The sequence below is a fragment of the Atta colombica genome, unplaced genomic scaffold (genome assembly GCF_001594045.1).
Source record: "Atta colombica isolate Treedump-2 unplaced genomic scaffold, Acol1.0 scaffold47, whole genome shotgun sequence".
NCBI classification, from domain to species: Eukaryota; Metazoa; Arthropoda; class Insecta; order Hymenoptera; family Formicidae; genus Atta; species Atta colombica.
In genome coordinates this window covers 4,312,409-4,329,392 of record NW_017259536.1, presented here as the reverse complement: position 1 = coordinate 4,329,392, position 16,984 = coordinate 4,312,409, and the positions used below count along the sequence as shown (strand labels likewise).

Sequence of the window (16,984 nt, the reverse complement as noted above, 5' to 3'; positions counted from 1 at the left end):
ATATTTATAAGTAAAGTAAATAAAATTTATATTATATTTTTGATATTTTTTTTACGAAAAATAACTAAATAAAAATATTTATTTCATAATTATTATTTAATAATAATTACTATTATTTAATAATAATTACTTAATAAATTTGATTTATTTACTAGTTCTTACTATTTTCGAATTAATTTTGTTCATTAGTTAGTATTTTTGTAAAATTTTTTAGTGAGGGATTACATTATTTAAGAGACATTATATCCTTTTTTGGATTTTTGAAACGTTAACATGGCGGATGTCTCACGTGACTGCAACGTGGAGATCAAAGATGTCGACACGAAGTATCTTTACTAGTTATATACTGTGGTTAAACTACATTGGTGAAAACAGGCATTATCTCCCACTATTTTACCTGCGCACACATTTTTCAGAACGCTTCTCCTTTCTATTCTACCATATGAATATGGATGTATGTGTAGATATACGTCATTATCACACAAAGTGGACTTTAAACGCGAGCGATTTAATTCTGCCTCATCATTATAGAATTGGTTTTCTCTTTTATAGAGACGGTCAGAAGAGACGTGAAAGTTGATTTGAGCGTTACATGTGCGGTTTACAAATAGTTTCGAACATTTTTTACAGTGAATATTTTTCGTAGAAAAATGCAGGAATTACGATTTGATGGCCGAGTGATTGTGGTAACGGGAGCAGGTGCAGGTAAATATTTCTTTTTTTCTTTTAGTTTATTTTATTAAAAAAAATTTTGTTTTCACATTTTTTTATCACACTTTTATCACTCCTTTTCAATTAGCGTTATATACAAAACAAATCATCTGATTACATTTTATGATATTGAAAGTTTTTCTCGTTTGACTCAACTTTATAATATTGTGTATTTATACGTAGAAAATTTATACGTAGAATATGAAATTAAAAGTCATCACTCTCAGATAAAACGTTGCTGTCAGTAATAAACAATTACATATTTTTTTACACACAATGCACTTTAATATCTAATTTTTCCATGTCCTTTTTAATTAGAAGTTTTTAATATGATAGGCAGGGAAAGGGATTTCTCTCGCTATCCTTCCCTACCTTGTTGTTACGACTTGTGGATGTGACAGATTTCTTAATCATGTATACACATCATGTTTTAACACTTCATAACTTTGTTTGCTTTAGAGACGATTTTTTCCTTTCCATATTTTACATAATAATCAAAATGCATAATTACAAAGTTTGAACTAAATCAGTGAGGAAGACCGTTTTTATCAAATATAATTTTTAATTATTTTGTTAGTTTAGTTAATACTGTTTATCAATTTCAAATCAGAAGGATTCAATAGAAATTTTATAACATAATAAGAATAAAGTTCTATTTATACAAGAAAGTTATTTTTTATAAAAAATCAGTAAAAAGTATATATAAATATTTTTTATTTGTTACATTTTGACTATAATTGAAAGTAATTCACATCTTGAATAATATATATCAGCTGTTATCATATTGAAGCTAATATTCTTATATATGTAATGTATAAATAAATTTTCAGGATTGGGACGTACCTATGCATTGTTGTTCGCATCCAGAGGTGCCAGCATAGTTGTAAATGATTTAGGAAGCAACAAACATGGAGATGGAAGCAGCACCAAGAGTGCGGATGCTGTGGTCGAGGAAATTCGACAAAATGGTTAATATTTTAATGTGATGTTCTTTATCATTTTTTTAGCTTATCAAAATTTCTGATCTGGAGTCATGTAACTTTTTCTTTAGAACAGATATGTCAAAGGTCAAAATTTTTTATGTATATATTCAGGGTCACTTTAAGTGATACGCTGAAATATCTTGAAAAATACAAAAGATATAGAAAAATATTTTACACAAAAATTGCTTAGTTTTTATTAGAAAATAGAAAGAAAATGCTGATATTAATTGATCTAGAGGAGATGTTCTTAAAATCGAATTAAGATTACCTAAAATTTTTTTAAAGAAGTCCTATTTTTTATTTCATGCTCATATAGCTGACGTCAAGGCCTTTTCAAAATACGATAATATTTTTTTTTTTCATTAAATACTTTACAAGTTATGGGGTTTGAAAGTTAACAGGTCACTATAAAAAATTTTATTTTTCTGCATTTCTAAAAAAAAGTTTGATTGACTCTGTGGTAATTATATAGTCAAACATTATATATGTTATTGGTGTTTATATAAAAAAAATTTTTTGAAAATACACATATTTCTCTCTTCTGAATTATATAAAATATGTATTATATATAAATTTGAGTTCTTTGTTTTTTTTAAACAAATATATGTTTTTCTCATCTAAAGTTTTTCTAATGTTTTGCGCAAGTATTTAAGATTTACCTCTTACATTTAATTCTGCATTACACGTTAAGGGTAATTAAATGATAAGCATATGATAATAATCTTTTAGGAGGCAAAGCTGTCGCGAATTACGATTCTGTGTTAGATGGTGAAAAAATCATTAAAACTGCAATTGATTCATTTGGCCGCATCGATGTAGTTGTTAATAATGCTGGTATTTTGCGAGATACATCGTTTGCAAAAATGACGGAAGATAAGTGGGGTATATGAAATAAATTACAATATTTCCTTGTTTGGTACTATGATTTTCAGAATGCCTTGTATGAATCTATATGTATTCACATGATTTTTCTTGACATTTCTTTCAGACATCATACACAACATACATCTGAAAGGTGCAATGAAAACGACACAAGCAGCATGGCCCTACTTTATTAAGCAGAAATATGGTCGTATAATTTTTACATCGAGCAATAGCGGCTTGTATGGAAACTTTGGTCAATCCAATTACAGTTCGGCAAAACTTGGTCTTGTAGGATTAACTAATACACTAGCCGTTGAAGGCTCAACGAAGAATATTTATACCAACGTAATAGTACCCACAGCTGGCTCGCGTTTAACAGAAGATATTATTCCACCAGGTGAATTGTCAATAACATCTATTTTATAATAATTCTTATGAGATTTTAATTCTTAAGTTTTATTAATTAAAATATATGAAATGTTATTTCATATATTTTAATCTTATTATTTATATTACCTAATTCTTAATCTTGATAAGAGATTGATAAATAAAATTACTCGTTAAAAAATATTTTGCTACATTTCGTATTTAATAAAAGAAGTCACAAGAATTTAGAACCGATTATGTATCTTAAAATAAGGTGAAAATTACAAAAGTGAATGAATTTATTATCACCTCATTTCAAGATATAAATTCAATCCTCTGATATATATACATACGCAAATGCATTTTGCTAAAAGAACAAATTAAAATATTAATTGATATTTCGCAGATTTCTTTGAGCAGTTGAAGCCTGAATTGATAGCACCCGTTGTCTTTTGGCTGTGCCACGAAGATTGTACAGAAAATGGTTCGATGATTGAAACGGCATTGGGCTGGGCTGGCAAATGTGAATATCAAAAATATTTAGCCTCATAGCTGTTAATATTTGTAAAGAAAATACAATTTTTAACGAATAATTGTTTTCGAAATTTCATATTGTTTAAAATATGCAGCTATCTTATATTCTTATAAATGTTTTCATTTCTTTCATTGAAATTAGTATAGAAATATTGCAAAAATGAATATAAAAGATGCCACGTTTGAATTTATAGGTCATATAATTCGCTCTGCGGGTTGTGTCTTACGACAAAATTTATCGGTTGACGTTACACCAGAAACCGTACGAGAAAATTGGTTGAAAATAACAGACATGACATCGGCAAAACGATTCAATTCGATCCAGGTAAAAAGAGTATATTGAACCAAGAGTATAATGAACTTGACATTTCTTATCCTACAATCTCTGTTTAGGAAGTAACGACAGAACTATTCGGAGTTCTCGAGAGAATGAAAAGTGCTTCTTTAAATGATGTAAGTTATGTATCCGTAAATCTTCTTTGTGGATTATAGAGTTTATTTTTTATCATTTCCATTGTTCACAGGTAGATCATATCTTAAAGAATGATTATAACTTCCGGGACATTATACTGTATGCACTTGGAGGTACGTTAAGCAGACTGAATATAATAGATTCATGAATTTACGCAATTTAATGTAAATTTATCGGGTTTTTTGTTCAGTTGGTGCTACGGTTCAAGAACCAAATGACATTCGTTATTTGTATGAGAATGCTGACGAGTTTTCGGTTTTACCCACTTTCTTTGTTTTGTATGGACCTATGGGCTGCATGAATTCTTCTATCGTGCAAGATGCTGTTCCATTTACATTTAATCCAACACAAGTATGACTAAGATTTTTTTTAATTGCGTTATTTTATTTGATATTTTTAAATTTATTTTGCATGATATTTGTAGGTACTTCATGGCGAGCAATATCTAGAAATTCATAAACGATTACCTACGGAAGCTACAGTGGAGACGCGCTTTAAAATTCAAGACATCTTGGATAAGGGAAAAGGCACCGTTGTCTTAATCCAACGTATGTAAATTTTATAATTTATATGAAACGATTGGATCGTCACAATATGCATAATTAATGTATTTAACGAGCATTTGTGATACGAATACAATGTTAATGATTAATCTCATTAATGTAAGATATTTGTAATTTGGATGTAATAACCGTGAAAGATGTGTGCAATAATGTCTACGTAAATACATATGTAACTTTTCATATTTCTCTAGATGATACTTACGATGTAACAACCGGCGAAAAACTATCGAGTGGGCAGATGTCTGCATTTATCGTCGGCTCAGGTGGTTTTAAAGGAAAACAAACATCGACGTTTGTCATTCCAACCATAGATCCTCCCACTCGAAAACCGGATGTAACAGTTACACAAAAGACTAATGATGATCAGGTAAAAAAAAAAGAATATACTTATTAGACTTATTTCTCAAAAATTTAGAATTTACGTTTTAAATACACTTAAAGAAATAAATAATATTGATAAATTTCAAAACTAGAACGCTATTTTGAAAATTAAAATTAATCTTATTATCATATTTACTTTTAAAATCGAATAGATTTATTTTCAGTTTCTTAGTATATTCATAAATGTAATGAAAATATTCGAATGTCTTGTTTTAAATTTTGTATTTTGAATACATTAAATTATACAATGACATTTTGGTATTATTTTTACAGGCTGCTTTGTACAGATTGAGCGGAGATTTTAATCCTTTACATATTGATACTGCTGTTGCCATGATGGGAGGATTCAAAAAACCGATATTGCATGGATTGTGCTCTCTGGGATTCTCTATCCGTCATGTTCTTCAAACTTATGCTGCTGGAGATGCACATTTATTCAAATCCATTAAGGTATAATTATCAAATAAGAATATAATATTCATAAAGTTTCAAGATGAATTTTTTACTCAAAATAATTTGAAGTGCAAATTAAATTCATAACTCAATAATATGAAAAAGATTTATCTGTTATAATATGACAGTATGAACGCTCATCAGAACGTTCATACTTTTACGTCGGAAATCTTGAAAATAAGAGAAATTATAGTTTACATTGTAGAGTCTATAATATGAAAAAGATATATTTTTGCTATTCTAAACAATACTGAGATTAACAGTACTTAAATCATCTTTATATATATGTATATTATATATATGTATAAAAAATTTATATCTTTTTAGTAAGAATAAGTATTGTCACAAACTAGATCTCTATCTCGAAATTCACTTTCTCGTTTTAAAAATGTGTGTGAAAACAAAATTATATTATATTACAAGAAAATATTTGATAACCCTTGTTTAAAAACCTCGTGAACTTTTGTGCATTAATTATCATATTAATATATGTAATATGCACACTCATGGTCTGCTAAAACAATGTAACTATAAATAGCAGTTACAAACCACAATGAGCATAAAACGTGATAGCAGTGTTCAATGGTAAACATTTGTTAACCGAGAAACATTTGTGTCATCAACATAAGTCAGTGTTAAATTCGGATATTTATTAAGTATTTTTCATCATAAAAGGTAAATATATATGTTTAAAAAATGTAATAATATAATATGTCAAGAAAAACAATAAATAAGATAAACATTATGATACTTAGAAGAAAATCGTGCTATTTTGAATTTTGTTGTTATAGTAGTTTATTGTAAAAATAAAGTTTACAATTAATTAATTTGATAGTTTTGAATTCATTAATAATGTAATGAAACTAAATTCATGCAATCTGCAATATTTTTTTTATCTTGACCACATACTGTTTATTTTATATACATATATTGTTTATCTTAACAATATTTGTATTATCCGTTTTGATTAAATTATTTCAATGACCTATAGATTCTGTAATCAGAGATTATTTTGTAGTATCTATTTACGTAAGCTTAACTACGATCCATTTAATGCTTCAAAGCATTTTTTTGATTGGTCAGTTAATAAAATTCTTTCTTCCGATTGGTCAAAAGCTTCGAAGCATTTATAGCTAAGTGGACCGCACCCCTTATTTGCGGCAAGGAGGCATTTAGTGACATTCCTTACGGATTTAATGCGATTTAACATCTTTGTTTATTATAATATTCTAGGTAAGATTTGCAAAACCAGTTATACCAGGTCAGACTCTACGTACTGATATGTGGCGTAACGGTAACAGGATACATTTTCAAACATTTATCCACGAGACCGGAGTATCAGTTATTACAGGTTAGTAATAACTGATACTCCAGTCTAGTACAGAATTTTACATATATTATTTTATTTATTATTTCGATAAATTTCTTTTTAAAAGTAGCGAAATAAGAACGGTTAATTTTATTTTGTAGGTGCTTACGTTGATCTGTTGGAGATAAAAATGGGATTACCACGAGCAAATCTGTGTTCTGCAAAAACAAATCTGGATAGTGATGCTATATTTGTAACTATCAGTGAACAAGTGAAACAGAATCAGGATGAGGCTAAAAAAGTTAATGCGGTCTTCCTTTATAATATTACCGTTGATGGGAAACATATATCTGAATGGAGTAAGTAACTCTGGAAAATGTTGATAATATGTCTAAGAAATTGCGATATTTAGGCTACATGTGCTCTATTAAATAAAAACGGCTAAAACGAAAATTTTTAATATCAATTAAAAAAATTTTTTTATTCGGCATGAATGCAATGTATTTTAAACTTTCTGAAGTGCACAAATTGTCTCATAGAGATCTTTCATCAGTAGATAAAAAGATAAACAATCAACCATTTGTTATGATCATATTTCACAGTTCTTCGAAAGTTCAATAAAAAACAAAAAATGTTATTTGTGTGTACCCTACGTAAATAATATTTGCTTTTAATTGATAGCTCTCGATTTGAAGAATGGTGAGGTACATAAGGGAAAACCTAAATCTGGGAAAGCAGACGCGACACTTACTTTAGAAGATAAAGATATGGTTGAAATCGTAAGTTGGTCAAATTAGTGTAAAAAATAAATATTTTTTTTTTTTCTAAACAATATCATTGTTGCAGGCATTAGGAAAATTAAATCCACAATTGGCATTTATGCGTGGGAAATTAAAAATAACTGGAAATATTATGCTTGCGCAAAAGTTAAAAAGTCTTATGGAAACTAACAAAGCAAAGTTGTGATTTTTTAATTTTGTTATCATAGTTCTATAACGTAATTTATGTGATTAAGAAACGAAATAAATTATGAATTTTTTTACATAAAATTCAATTGAAAGAATTTATAGGCTTCTTATATATCTTGTTATTATTTGTTCCAACAGAAACTTTTATGCAGAATTTGTTATATAGTCTGGGGTTAATTTTAATTTTATGATTTGATAAACCTGTATTGTAATACATTTATAATAAAGTTATTAACTGAAGGATTTTGCTTATAATTTGCAAAAATGTAAGTATGTAAAATATATTCTACTCACTAGAATAAAAAGAAAATGTAAGATTCATTTTTTAAATACATAGATAAAAAGATTTATATTAGATATATATATAAAGATTTTGCACCACACGCACGCGCGCGCGCGCGCGCGCGCGCACACACACACACACACACACACACACACACACACACACATACACACACACACATATATATTTACATGACGCAAGAGAATTTTGTCTACACACAAAGAGAGTAAAATATATCTTAGGAATATCGTTAAGAATAAAATGTACAAGAAAAAAAGCATGTGAACAAAAGAAGAGAAGAAAATCTTTGGTTTAACATAGGTCTTAATAATTATAATCGTCAGATATTTTTTAAACTGATGCATTTTAATTGTGTTAAAATGCATTAGTTTCAAAGAACGCAACAGAGCTTCCTCGATCGCGGTTTTTTCAGTACGGCTTTAATAGCTTCCACAAAAACCTCTTCAAGACCCTCCTGTTTTATTGCGGAACATTCGACGTACTTGATTGCCTTTATCTTTCTTCTCATTTTGTTGCAATCTCGGGGACTAATAATATCCATAGCTTCTTGATGATTTCTAAGATCTGCCTTGGTACCTAATGTAAAATAATATTCGTGTGGAAAACAAGTTTATAACGTAAACAAATTTATACTAAAAAAAAAATTTATATTAATATATATTTATATTAAAAAAAAATTACAAGAGAATATAAAAAGTATTTAAAAAGATTAAGGCACGACTTATCATTTTAATTAATGTAGTTAGACTTATTTTGATAATAAGAATTACATTTCTCTGTCAATGACTGCATTTAACAGAGAAAGCAGCTTTGCAATTGTGGTAAAATTCGCTAAAGTAATTAATCTTACCCTTAGTATCTCACTGGATATAAGTGTATAAACTATTCATATTAAAGAATTTCATAAGTGCAAAGCTGTTTTCTCTGCACAGTCTATGGTTAATCACTAAACTGATGATTTTGTAGTGAATAAATTTAAAGTTACCTCTACAAAATCATTAGTGATTAATTATAGCTAGAAAAACAATTTTTACATTATCAAATTAATCAGATAATAAAAAACCGATTCTAAACGATCAAAAAGAAAATTACTGCGCAGGCATTTGTATTCCTGTTTCTTCATAATTGTTTCACAAATCTTTTATTTCTGTTTAATATATAAAATGCACTTACCCACAAGTACAATTGGCACATTGGGACAATGCGCTTTGAGTTCCGGATGCCATTTACTTGCTACATTTTCGAAAGAACTACGAGCACTTACAGAAAAACAGACTAGGAAACAATCAGTCTGCAAAGAAGAATAAATGCAAGATTATATATGCACGAATATCTAAAGATACATTTTTTTTTAGAATAATAAAGATGAATAAGTCGATTTGATTATTGAAAATAGATGATGAAAATTTCTCAGAATATTTATGTAAATTTCAGAATTTTTAAGAATTAATTTATTATTAATTTTATAACTTTTTTGAAAATCTCTCATTCTATAATTTTTGATGAAATCTAAAAAAGTTTTTTTTTCAGAATTAACAGAATGAAAAATCTTAGAATATTTTAGAATTAATATATATGATAAATTCTAAGAAAAGATGTAAACTTCTTCAGTATTTTTGAAACAAATCCCAATTAATAAAAAAAAAAATGAGAAAATTTTCATTAGGAAAGTTATCACATACGTTTGGATATGACAATGGTCTAAGCCTCTCATAATCTTCTTGACCAGCCGAGTCCCATAATGTCATTTCGAATTGTTGTCCACCTATGCATATACTGTCAACGTAGTTATCGAAACTGTAAATAACAATCGAATAAATAAGAGATTACAGTTCCATTGAACAAATTAAATATTTTAAAAACTTTAACACATTTTTAATATAACGCAGGAGAAGAAATGAGACAAATACGCAGAAGAAGAAATGAGACAAAAGCATATAAACAAATAGATCTAGAATACTCTACTAGCAAAGAGCTGCTGCATTAACTTAATGCTTTAAGTTATGCATTATGATATTTACACGGTAGGTACATATTCCGTTGGGAATTCCTTCTTTGTATACGTGATGAGCATACATGTTTTTCCAACCATACCATCGCCAACGGTCGTAATTTTAATTTTAATTGGTTTGTTTCGAGACGTCATCTTTGTTTTCCCTATAAAATAAAAGCGTACTAATTACATAACTTTAATAATCGCGTCAGCGTTACATAAACATTATTGATCCTATAAAAACGTAATTACATAATTTAAACGTATCAACTTTATTCGCATTCCTTTCATATTTTTTAAAAAAGAATAAATTTTTTAAATAAGTTTATTTTCAGTACAATCCCATTTTTTGTCATCTGTTTGACAGACTACTCGATGGTGCAGTGATTCCGTCACTCCTTAAACTGAAAAGACAACAACAGACACTTCCGGCCACTGTATGGCATCAAGGCTATTCCTCAAGTTATATGTTGTATCGCGCATACCAATGAAATAAGAAACGACTATTTTATTCTTATCATTGTTAAACTAATAATTATATCGTCTCACAAATTATATGTGAGATAAATAGCTAAATTTTCAATATTTTGTATGTGGTTAATTAACTATTACATGCAAGTCTCATCAGACACAAATTGAATTAAAATTATTAAGCATAAGTTTTTACAACATATTAACTCGGAAACATCTATAAAACAACGTGAAGATTGTATCGCTCATCAGTGTACTTGAAATGATCCTTTCGTATAATCAAGCAAATTGGAACAAATTTGAAATCTCAGTGTTGTTTGATTTTTTCAAAACGAATCAGGTTTTTCTCGCCTCTCATCTAGATATCACGCCTTGAGATTTATCTTTTTATTCAAGCGAATTGATAAGCCAGAACCCGCAAACGTTCCTTTCAATAAGATGTGTACATTCATTCGCGAGGGGTGTTCGGGTTAGCGGAACTTACTGGTATTTCTTATCGAGTATGGTCATTATCAACGCGTCGTCCGGTCGACTCTCTGACTGTATGATCTGCCTGAATAGCAACGGCAAGGATTGATAATATGTCGCGATAATCATTATCGCGGTCCATTCATATTCGGATAATTTCATCCGAAAATTATTGCTTGTACAGCTATACAGTAAGATTGATTACAAATACAATGCGTTCTGATATAGATATATCTTGTGTCAAATGTAATTAACTTAATCCCTTCTTATTATTAATACTGAAAGTAATTTTCATATTATATCATCTGATGATCCTGATTTTATTCAATTATTGTACAAGCATAAATTTTTTTTGTATTATCATTTTGCATTATTTTGTTAACAGTGATCAAGAAAATAAGGCTAGATTCAATGAAAACAAGGCAAAATTTTTGTCTGTTCTGTTGCATCTCAGGTAAATTAACTTTTAATAAAATTGTCAATAATTTATTAGTTTCTATAAAAAACAATCTAAACTACTAAATTGAAAATTACTTTTATAAAACTGTAAGTTAAGATTCTCTAGATTATGAATAAATATTGACGAAAGTGAAGGTATCCGCCGAATGACTCATTACGTTATGGGATATGGCAATTGCTTAATTAAAACATGCGTGCAAGTTAGAGTCATATTTCCTAATTTGTGTTAAGACCCGCCCTGATGACACTGAGGTCAATATACTCTCAGGACAATTTCAGTTTGCGTGTCGACTGAAAGGGAAGAGAAAATTCCCCTCTGTTTACTCCCTTTTATTCTCCGCAAACATGCTCTAAAATTTTATCTGCCAAAAAAGGAAAGTAAAATTAATAATTAATGTTGATTGTGGAATTAATAATATATTATCTTTTTTTTAATATAATTTTTCTAAATGTCTTTAAAAGTTGATATATAAATCATTGATTATCCTATGTATATCATATTTACACACGTTAAAAAAACTGAGAGTTAACAAGCGAGAAGAGTCGCATTATTCACACATCTTGCTGTTGTTTATCTTTCTTTGGTGTCCTTACAACGCCATATGTGTCGAACCTAAATAACGAGCGCAATCGATTGACTTCATAATGAACGTAATGAAGCGGTTCACATATGAATTCACGCCGATGCGTGTGCATGAGTTATGAGAAGCTTTAGACCGGCACAAATTTATATGAAGGGAAAGGTGTCGATGAAGAGATGAACCCTGATAAAAAGAGATAGATACGCATAATTATATCAACCATTTACGCATCCATTTTACGGCGCAAAATATAGACCTGTTTATGAAAATAAGGGCAAATGATATACATTTTTAATTAATAGCCAAGGATAAACAATTTTATAAAATTTGTAAAATGTGTTTTTGTGATAGATATCTTTCAATAAGTCATGTATAATTTCTTTTGTATGAATAAATTTAGGAAAATTTATTAATTATTCTTACTCAGAAAAATATTCTATTGTTAAGAGAAGTGATTATGCAATTTACTTTCTTCCTTTTAAGTAATAATTATTTTTGACAAGAAATACTTTTTAATAATAATCATAAAATATATTTATTACAAATTTTATAAAATTTCATTAAAGTACGTATTTAATATAAGATTTGATTTTCTTTTGAATAATTCAGAAGATATTTTTGAATAATTCAGAAGATATTATATTGAATAAATTTGCTTTTAATAAACCTATGATAGATCTGCGGATATAAACTTTTGGAAAATTCGATCAAGTAATTATTATTTGCGTAGAGTATGTATTTTTTTGTATGTGTAATGCTTCATTTTTTTTGCTAGAAGAAGAAAATTAAAGAGAAGTAGCTACAGACAACGCGTAATCAATGTGATTGTCACATCCTTTACGACAGGATACGGAGCAACAGTCAACTTTACGCGGTTATTTATCAGTTCGTTGTCCTATTTCATGCAGAATTCTGGAAAATTTATTTCTATCACGCTTTTTCCTCTTCACGGAGAACTCGAAAGACATGTGAAACGTTCTGCAAAATACATAATGTAACTGGATTAAAAATGATCGATTAACTTCTGCATTAAAACGGGAAATTTTCTCGAGAAATTAATGGATTATCGCAGAGTTGCCGAACAATTGTCATGTAACATCATGCGAGTTCTGCGATCAAATTTGAACGAGCAGGAGAGAAAATAAAAAATGGATTAATAAGAAAAAAAAGATTATCTCGATCAATATTATCTATCGTGATATAAAATACAAAATAAATTTTTATAATGTTTTTTTTATCGCGTTTTATATTGCTTGTATTTGCGCGAAGTCGACATAATTTGCACGTAAACGTTTAAACTTATAGTAAGAATCATCAAAGGTGCGATAAAGAGATAAGATAATTAAAGAATAGATTACACAAGAAGGGAACGGCCTAGTCTAATTGTACCTTTTCCTGACTTGACGCATTTAAAGATTTTTGTATTATTTAGTTACATTTAGTCAAATTCGGAAATAACTTCCTCCTTTAAGTCATTCACATACTGATTTCATTTAGTAATATTTAATAACATTAATTTAATAACATTAATCACAATACAAAAGCAAAACTGCGGTTACAATATTTCAAACTGATAAAAAATGATTAACATTATACTGTCTAAAAATCATTGAATATTACATAATTCTTTTAATTTAAAAAATGAGCTGTGATTAAACGGAAAGCGAAAGATTAATTTCGAAAAACAGAATATACAATGATTTTTTTCTATTATCCTGCAAACATATCTTATTTCTTTTCATTTTTCGATTTTTAAAAGAAAAATTTTGAACGTTTGAAATTTACAAAACAATTGGAGATACTTCTTAAGCACTCCCGATTTATTTCCGCATTTATGATATGACATCATTTTGAAATAAATTTTATATCTCGACCCATGACAAATGGCTGATATATAAATTACTCACCGTGAGATACGTCATGCAAGAAAAGAGCACGCGTTAAACGGCGGCATCAAAAACATTTCACATATTCGTAGCTGAGAGTCTTATAGAGACAGCGACGTCGCGATACGGAATACCGAGTCGCAGAGGAAAGACGATGATGCGTGTCGCGCATACGCACGTCGCAACGGTTGCTCGAGGACTACAGAAATGCGCACATTTGCCGCCTGTGACAGCCGCCGCATGAAGAATCAGCTGACGTGGAGTACTACGGAAGCGGAACGCAACCTGAAGCATCAATGCGCGTTTATGTATCGAGATTAAATTGAGACTCACCTTCTTTAATGAAACTGCAATTATATAAGAGATAAAAACAGAATAAGACTTATTCTATTGTTATATTTACGGCGCTTAAAATAAAGCTTGTAAATTATACTGTTACAATGTCGTTTTTATCTAGACTTTAATTTCGGTTCATTCAACTTACTCGTCTAATCTTTTTCTAATTTTTAGAATTACACTGTTAGAAATATATATGTTCTTAAATTTCATTAAATTTTAAGTTGTACAATTTGAACTTAATTTCATGATATTACATTATAAATTTAATGTATTTATAATTAAAAAGTATATTTGAGTACATATAATTTACATAAAATTTAATGTATTTTTCATGAAAATTTATGAAATTTAACGTACTTTTCATAACATTTTATTAAAAATACATTAAATTTCATAAATTTAATGTATACGTTCATTACATTTAAGTAATTAGTGTAACTTAATTTTCGGTTAAATCATTCATTATTTTTAATTTAATTCATAATCACGAGTTTCATTTACATATAAACAGTTTCTAACAATGTAGGAAAAGATGAATAATATGTTGAAATTAAAATTAATCTACATTTATGAAGATAAAGGGTGAACATAAAGGGCAAAAGAGTAAAGATGAAACTTAAGAGACTTAATTAAATCGTGAGCCAAACAGGTAAAAATAACAGTTATAGTATCTGAAATATTAAATATATTAGATTTGAGTAAAATATTGCGATATATTAACACCATTAACCCAGGAAACATCAGCAATTAAAAGTAACATAACATTATAGTATTATAATTTTTCATACTTAATATAAATATAATACATCATCTAGTCTATATACATAACAATTACATTGTATGTGAAATTATAACATTGATGTCATGTCTACTTTTAGTGTTTGGTGTTTACTGGAAACTGCATCTGCATCAAGCTGCCTCGTCTGCATCTGCGTCAAGCTCAGGTTTTGCTAATTTAGTATAAATTATAAGGAAGACAAAGTTTGAAAATTTCTAAAAAAATCTTTATGTTTTTACCTTTCTCTCATTTTGAAGCAAATCTTTAAGGCGACTTCGAATAAATTCTGATTCACTTCGACAATTATATAATTCTTGATTAGCATACAGATATCCATTTCTATACAACATAAATAAACTTCAATCTCGATTTACATTAACTTTTCATTTTCTTCTACTTCTAATGCCCGTTTTTACCAAAGAGTAGATTAACTTATCTCGATTCAATTTGTTCTTTATCTTTTTCTAATTCTTAAAATTGAGATAAAGAGTAAATTAAATCGAGATTATATAAAGTTAATTTTACATTGATAGAACCGGGTCTAAAAATTCTAAGAAAAGATGAAGAGTAAATTACTCTTGAGATTAAAGTTAAATCTACATTGGTAGAAATGAGCCAATGGAATTGTTTAAACCAAATTCTCTAAACCAAATACACAATTTGTTTTTCTTAATCTTTTTGTTATACATTAAATATAATTCTATTAATTAATTTAATAGTCTTATACAGTTCACTTTAATCATTATTTAAGAAATATCTTGAGAATATTCTTCGATGCTAATTCAGAAAACATAGGGACATCTGAGCTGTTTGGAGTTTTATTCATATTACTTATTTGTCCATTTCTATCAATGTTAACTTTAATCTCGATTTAATTTATTTTTTATCCTTTCCCAATTTTTAAAACTACAAAAAACTAAAAGAGTAAAGTTAATCTGCATTGATAGAAACGAATATTAATAAAACAATGTTGATTAAGTCAATCAAAATCGAAGTCTCGTCCTTCTGATTTTCTTAAAATCATATTTTCGGTGCGTAATCATCATACATATAAGTATCACAAGTATTCATTTCCATCCTTGGTGCGTAAAAATGCAGCATTTGCATATCGAACTCGACGTATTCTCCTGCTCTTGCATATAATGCTCCTGGATGACGCAAATACGGCCGAGAGATACCTTGATTAACATCACGTTTGTCTGGCATCTGCTTTAATTGATAATAATGTCGATTGTTCAGCCGATTTGGCATAATGATTTTGGCATGCCTTTAATATGAACACAAATGTATTATTATCATTATTTATTATTATTACAATTATTACAATTATCTCACAAATGTATATACTAACCTATCAATAAATAAATAAATAAATCGCTTCTCCTGTCCAATTTTATCGTTCTTTTTTTCTTGGCAAACCTTATCAATATATAATCATGTCATATTAATATATAATCTTGAACATTCCCGTTTCCCGCGTTCATTCAAATCTACCCTCTTTCCAGTGAGTTCAATTCTAAATTTCTAACAGATCTACAAGTCGTCCCGCCATTGATTGGTTTGAAATCGAACACAAAAAATTACAGGTAAATTAATAAATTACAGTGGCAACACTGATTCCATTAGTTTGAAATTGGATACTATTTGCATACGCGGGCGCATAATTACGCGAGAAAAATATGATTTTTAAGAATAAGTGAGATTTAAGTTTAGAATTTTCTATTAATCTTTCACAAATGATATTAATGTTATAATTATTGACACGCATAAACTTCACGATTATCTGACTGTAGATCGAGTATATTCGAAATAATTTCTTGAATTATATATTCTTGATTAGATATAGATATTATCGAATACGCTATTTATCAGAGAACATGGAAAAACCCACGAGCAGTCAGATGAATCCTGAGACCATTGAAAACCCAGAAATTAATTCTTACATCAAACAGGTGAAACAAATGACGATTGAGAAACTTAAGACTCTCTTTTTTTTTCATTCCAATTTTGAACTGATACAATCAGTTATATATAGTTTACTGTTTTACTCTTAGCTTGCATTATACTTCAGAATTCTTTGAAAAAGAACAGGCCTCTTTTC

General features: G+C 28.6%; 3 protein-coding genes across 5 annotated transcripts in view; 2 read left to right on the top strand and 1 right to left on the bottom strand.

Moving 5' to 3' along the window:
• Window positions 1–7,844, top strand: part of LOC108691577 (peroxisomal multifunctional enzyme type 2-like) — an 11,703-nt gene extending 3,859 nt beyond the window's left edge. The window contains exons 2-17 of one of the 3 annotated variants that reach the window (XM_018199389.1): window positions 631–705; window positions 1,542–1,679; window positions 2,424–2,576; window positions 2,683–2,955; window positions 3,331–3,447; window positions 3,653–3,783; window positions 3,852–3,911; window positions 3,983–4,043; window positions 4,121–4,281; window positions 4,355–4,478; window positions 4,685–4,860; window positions 5,148–5,324; window positions 6,561–6,678; window positions 6,798–6,995; window positions 7,318–7,415; window positions 7,483–7,844. In XM_018199389.1, coding sequence (XP_018054878.1) covers window positions 631–705; window positions 1,542–1,679; window positions 2,424–2,576; window positions 2,683–2,955; window positions 3,331–3,447; window positions 3,653–3,783; window positions 3,852–3,911; window positions 3,983–4,043; window positions 4,121–4,281; window positions 4,355–4,478; window positions 4,685–4,860; window positions 5,148–5,324; window positions 6,561–6,678; window positions 6,798–6,995; window positions 7,318–7,415; window positions 7,483–7,602 — 2,180 coding nt within the window. In that variant the 3' untranslated portion in view covers window positions 7,603–7,844. Of the gene's footprint in view, window positions 1–475; window positions 706–1,541; window positions 1,680–2,423; window positions 2,577–2,682; window positions 2,956–3,330; window positions 3,448–3,652; window positions 3,784–3,851; window positions 3,912–3,982; window positions 4,044–4,120; window positions 4,282–4,354; window positions 4,479–4,684; window positions 4,861–5,147; window positions 5,325–6,305; window positions 6,679–6,797; window positions 6,996–7,317; window positions 7,416–7,482 lie in introns of those variants that run through there. The other 2 variants (XM_018199387.1, XM_018199388.1) reach the window with 2 other exon arrangements.
• A 370-nt stretch (window positions 7,845–8,214) lies between these two features.
• Window positions 8,215–13,982, bottom strand: LOC108691487 (ras-like GTP-binding protein RhoL). Its single transcript, XM_018199247.1, has 5 exons — window positions 13,788–13,982; window positions 9,930–10,065; window positions 9,591–9,705; window positions 9,082–9,199; window positions 8,215–8,484 (listed from the first exon to the last, which is right to left on the bottom strand). The coding sequence occupies exons 2-5, from the start codon at window positions 10,052–10,054 to the stop codon at window positions 8,279–8,281; spliced, it is 564 nt and encodes a 187-aa protein (XP_018054736.1). The 5' UTR covers window positions 10,055–10,065; window positions 13,788–13,982; the 3' UTR covers window positions 8,215–8,278.
• Window positions 13,983–16,760: 2,778 nt separating this feature from the next.
• The window catches only part of LOC108691464, a 1,705-nt gene continuing 1,481 nt past the window's right edge, over window positions 16,761–16,984 (top strand). Inside the window, exon 1 of the mRNA XM_018199213.1 lies at window positions 16,761–16,835. Within this exon, the coding sequence (XP_018054702.1) occupies window positions 16,761–16,835 (75 nt within the window). The remainder of the gene's footprint in view (window positions 16,836–16,984) is intronic.

Bases quoted from the DNA above. Each gene is read 5' to 3' on its own strand.
- LOC108691487 (XM_018199247.1), bottom strand. From the start codon at position 10,054: ATGACGTCTCGAAACAAACCAATTAAAATTAAAATTACGACCGTTGGC. The intron at 9,706-9,929 runs GTAAATATCATA...TGTTATTTACAG, and splicing joins ACGGAATATGTACCTACCGT to TTTCGATAACTACGTTGACA. The intron at 8,485-9,081 runs GTAAGTGCATTT...ATTTTACATTAG, and splicing joins TGTGCCAATTGTACTTGTGG to GTACCAAGGCAGATCTTAGA.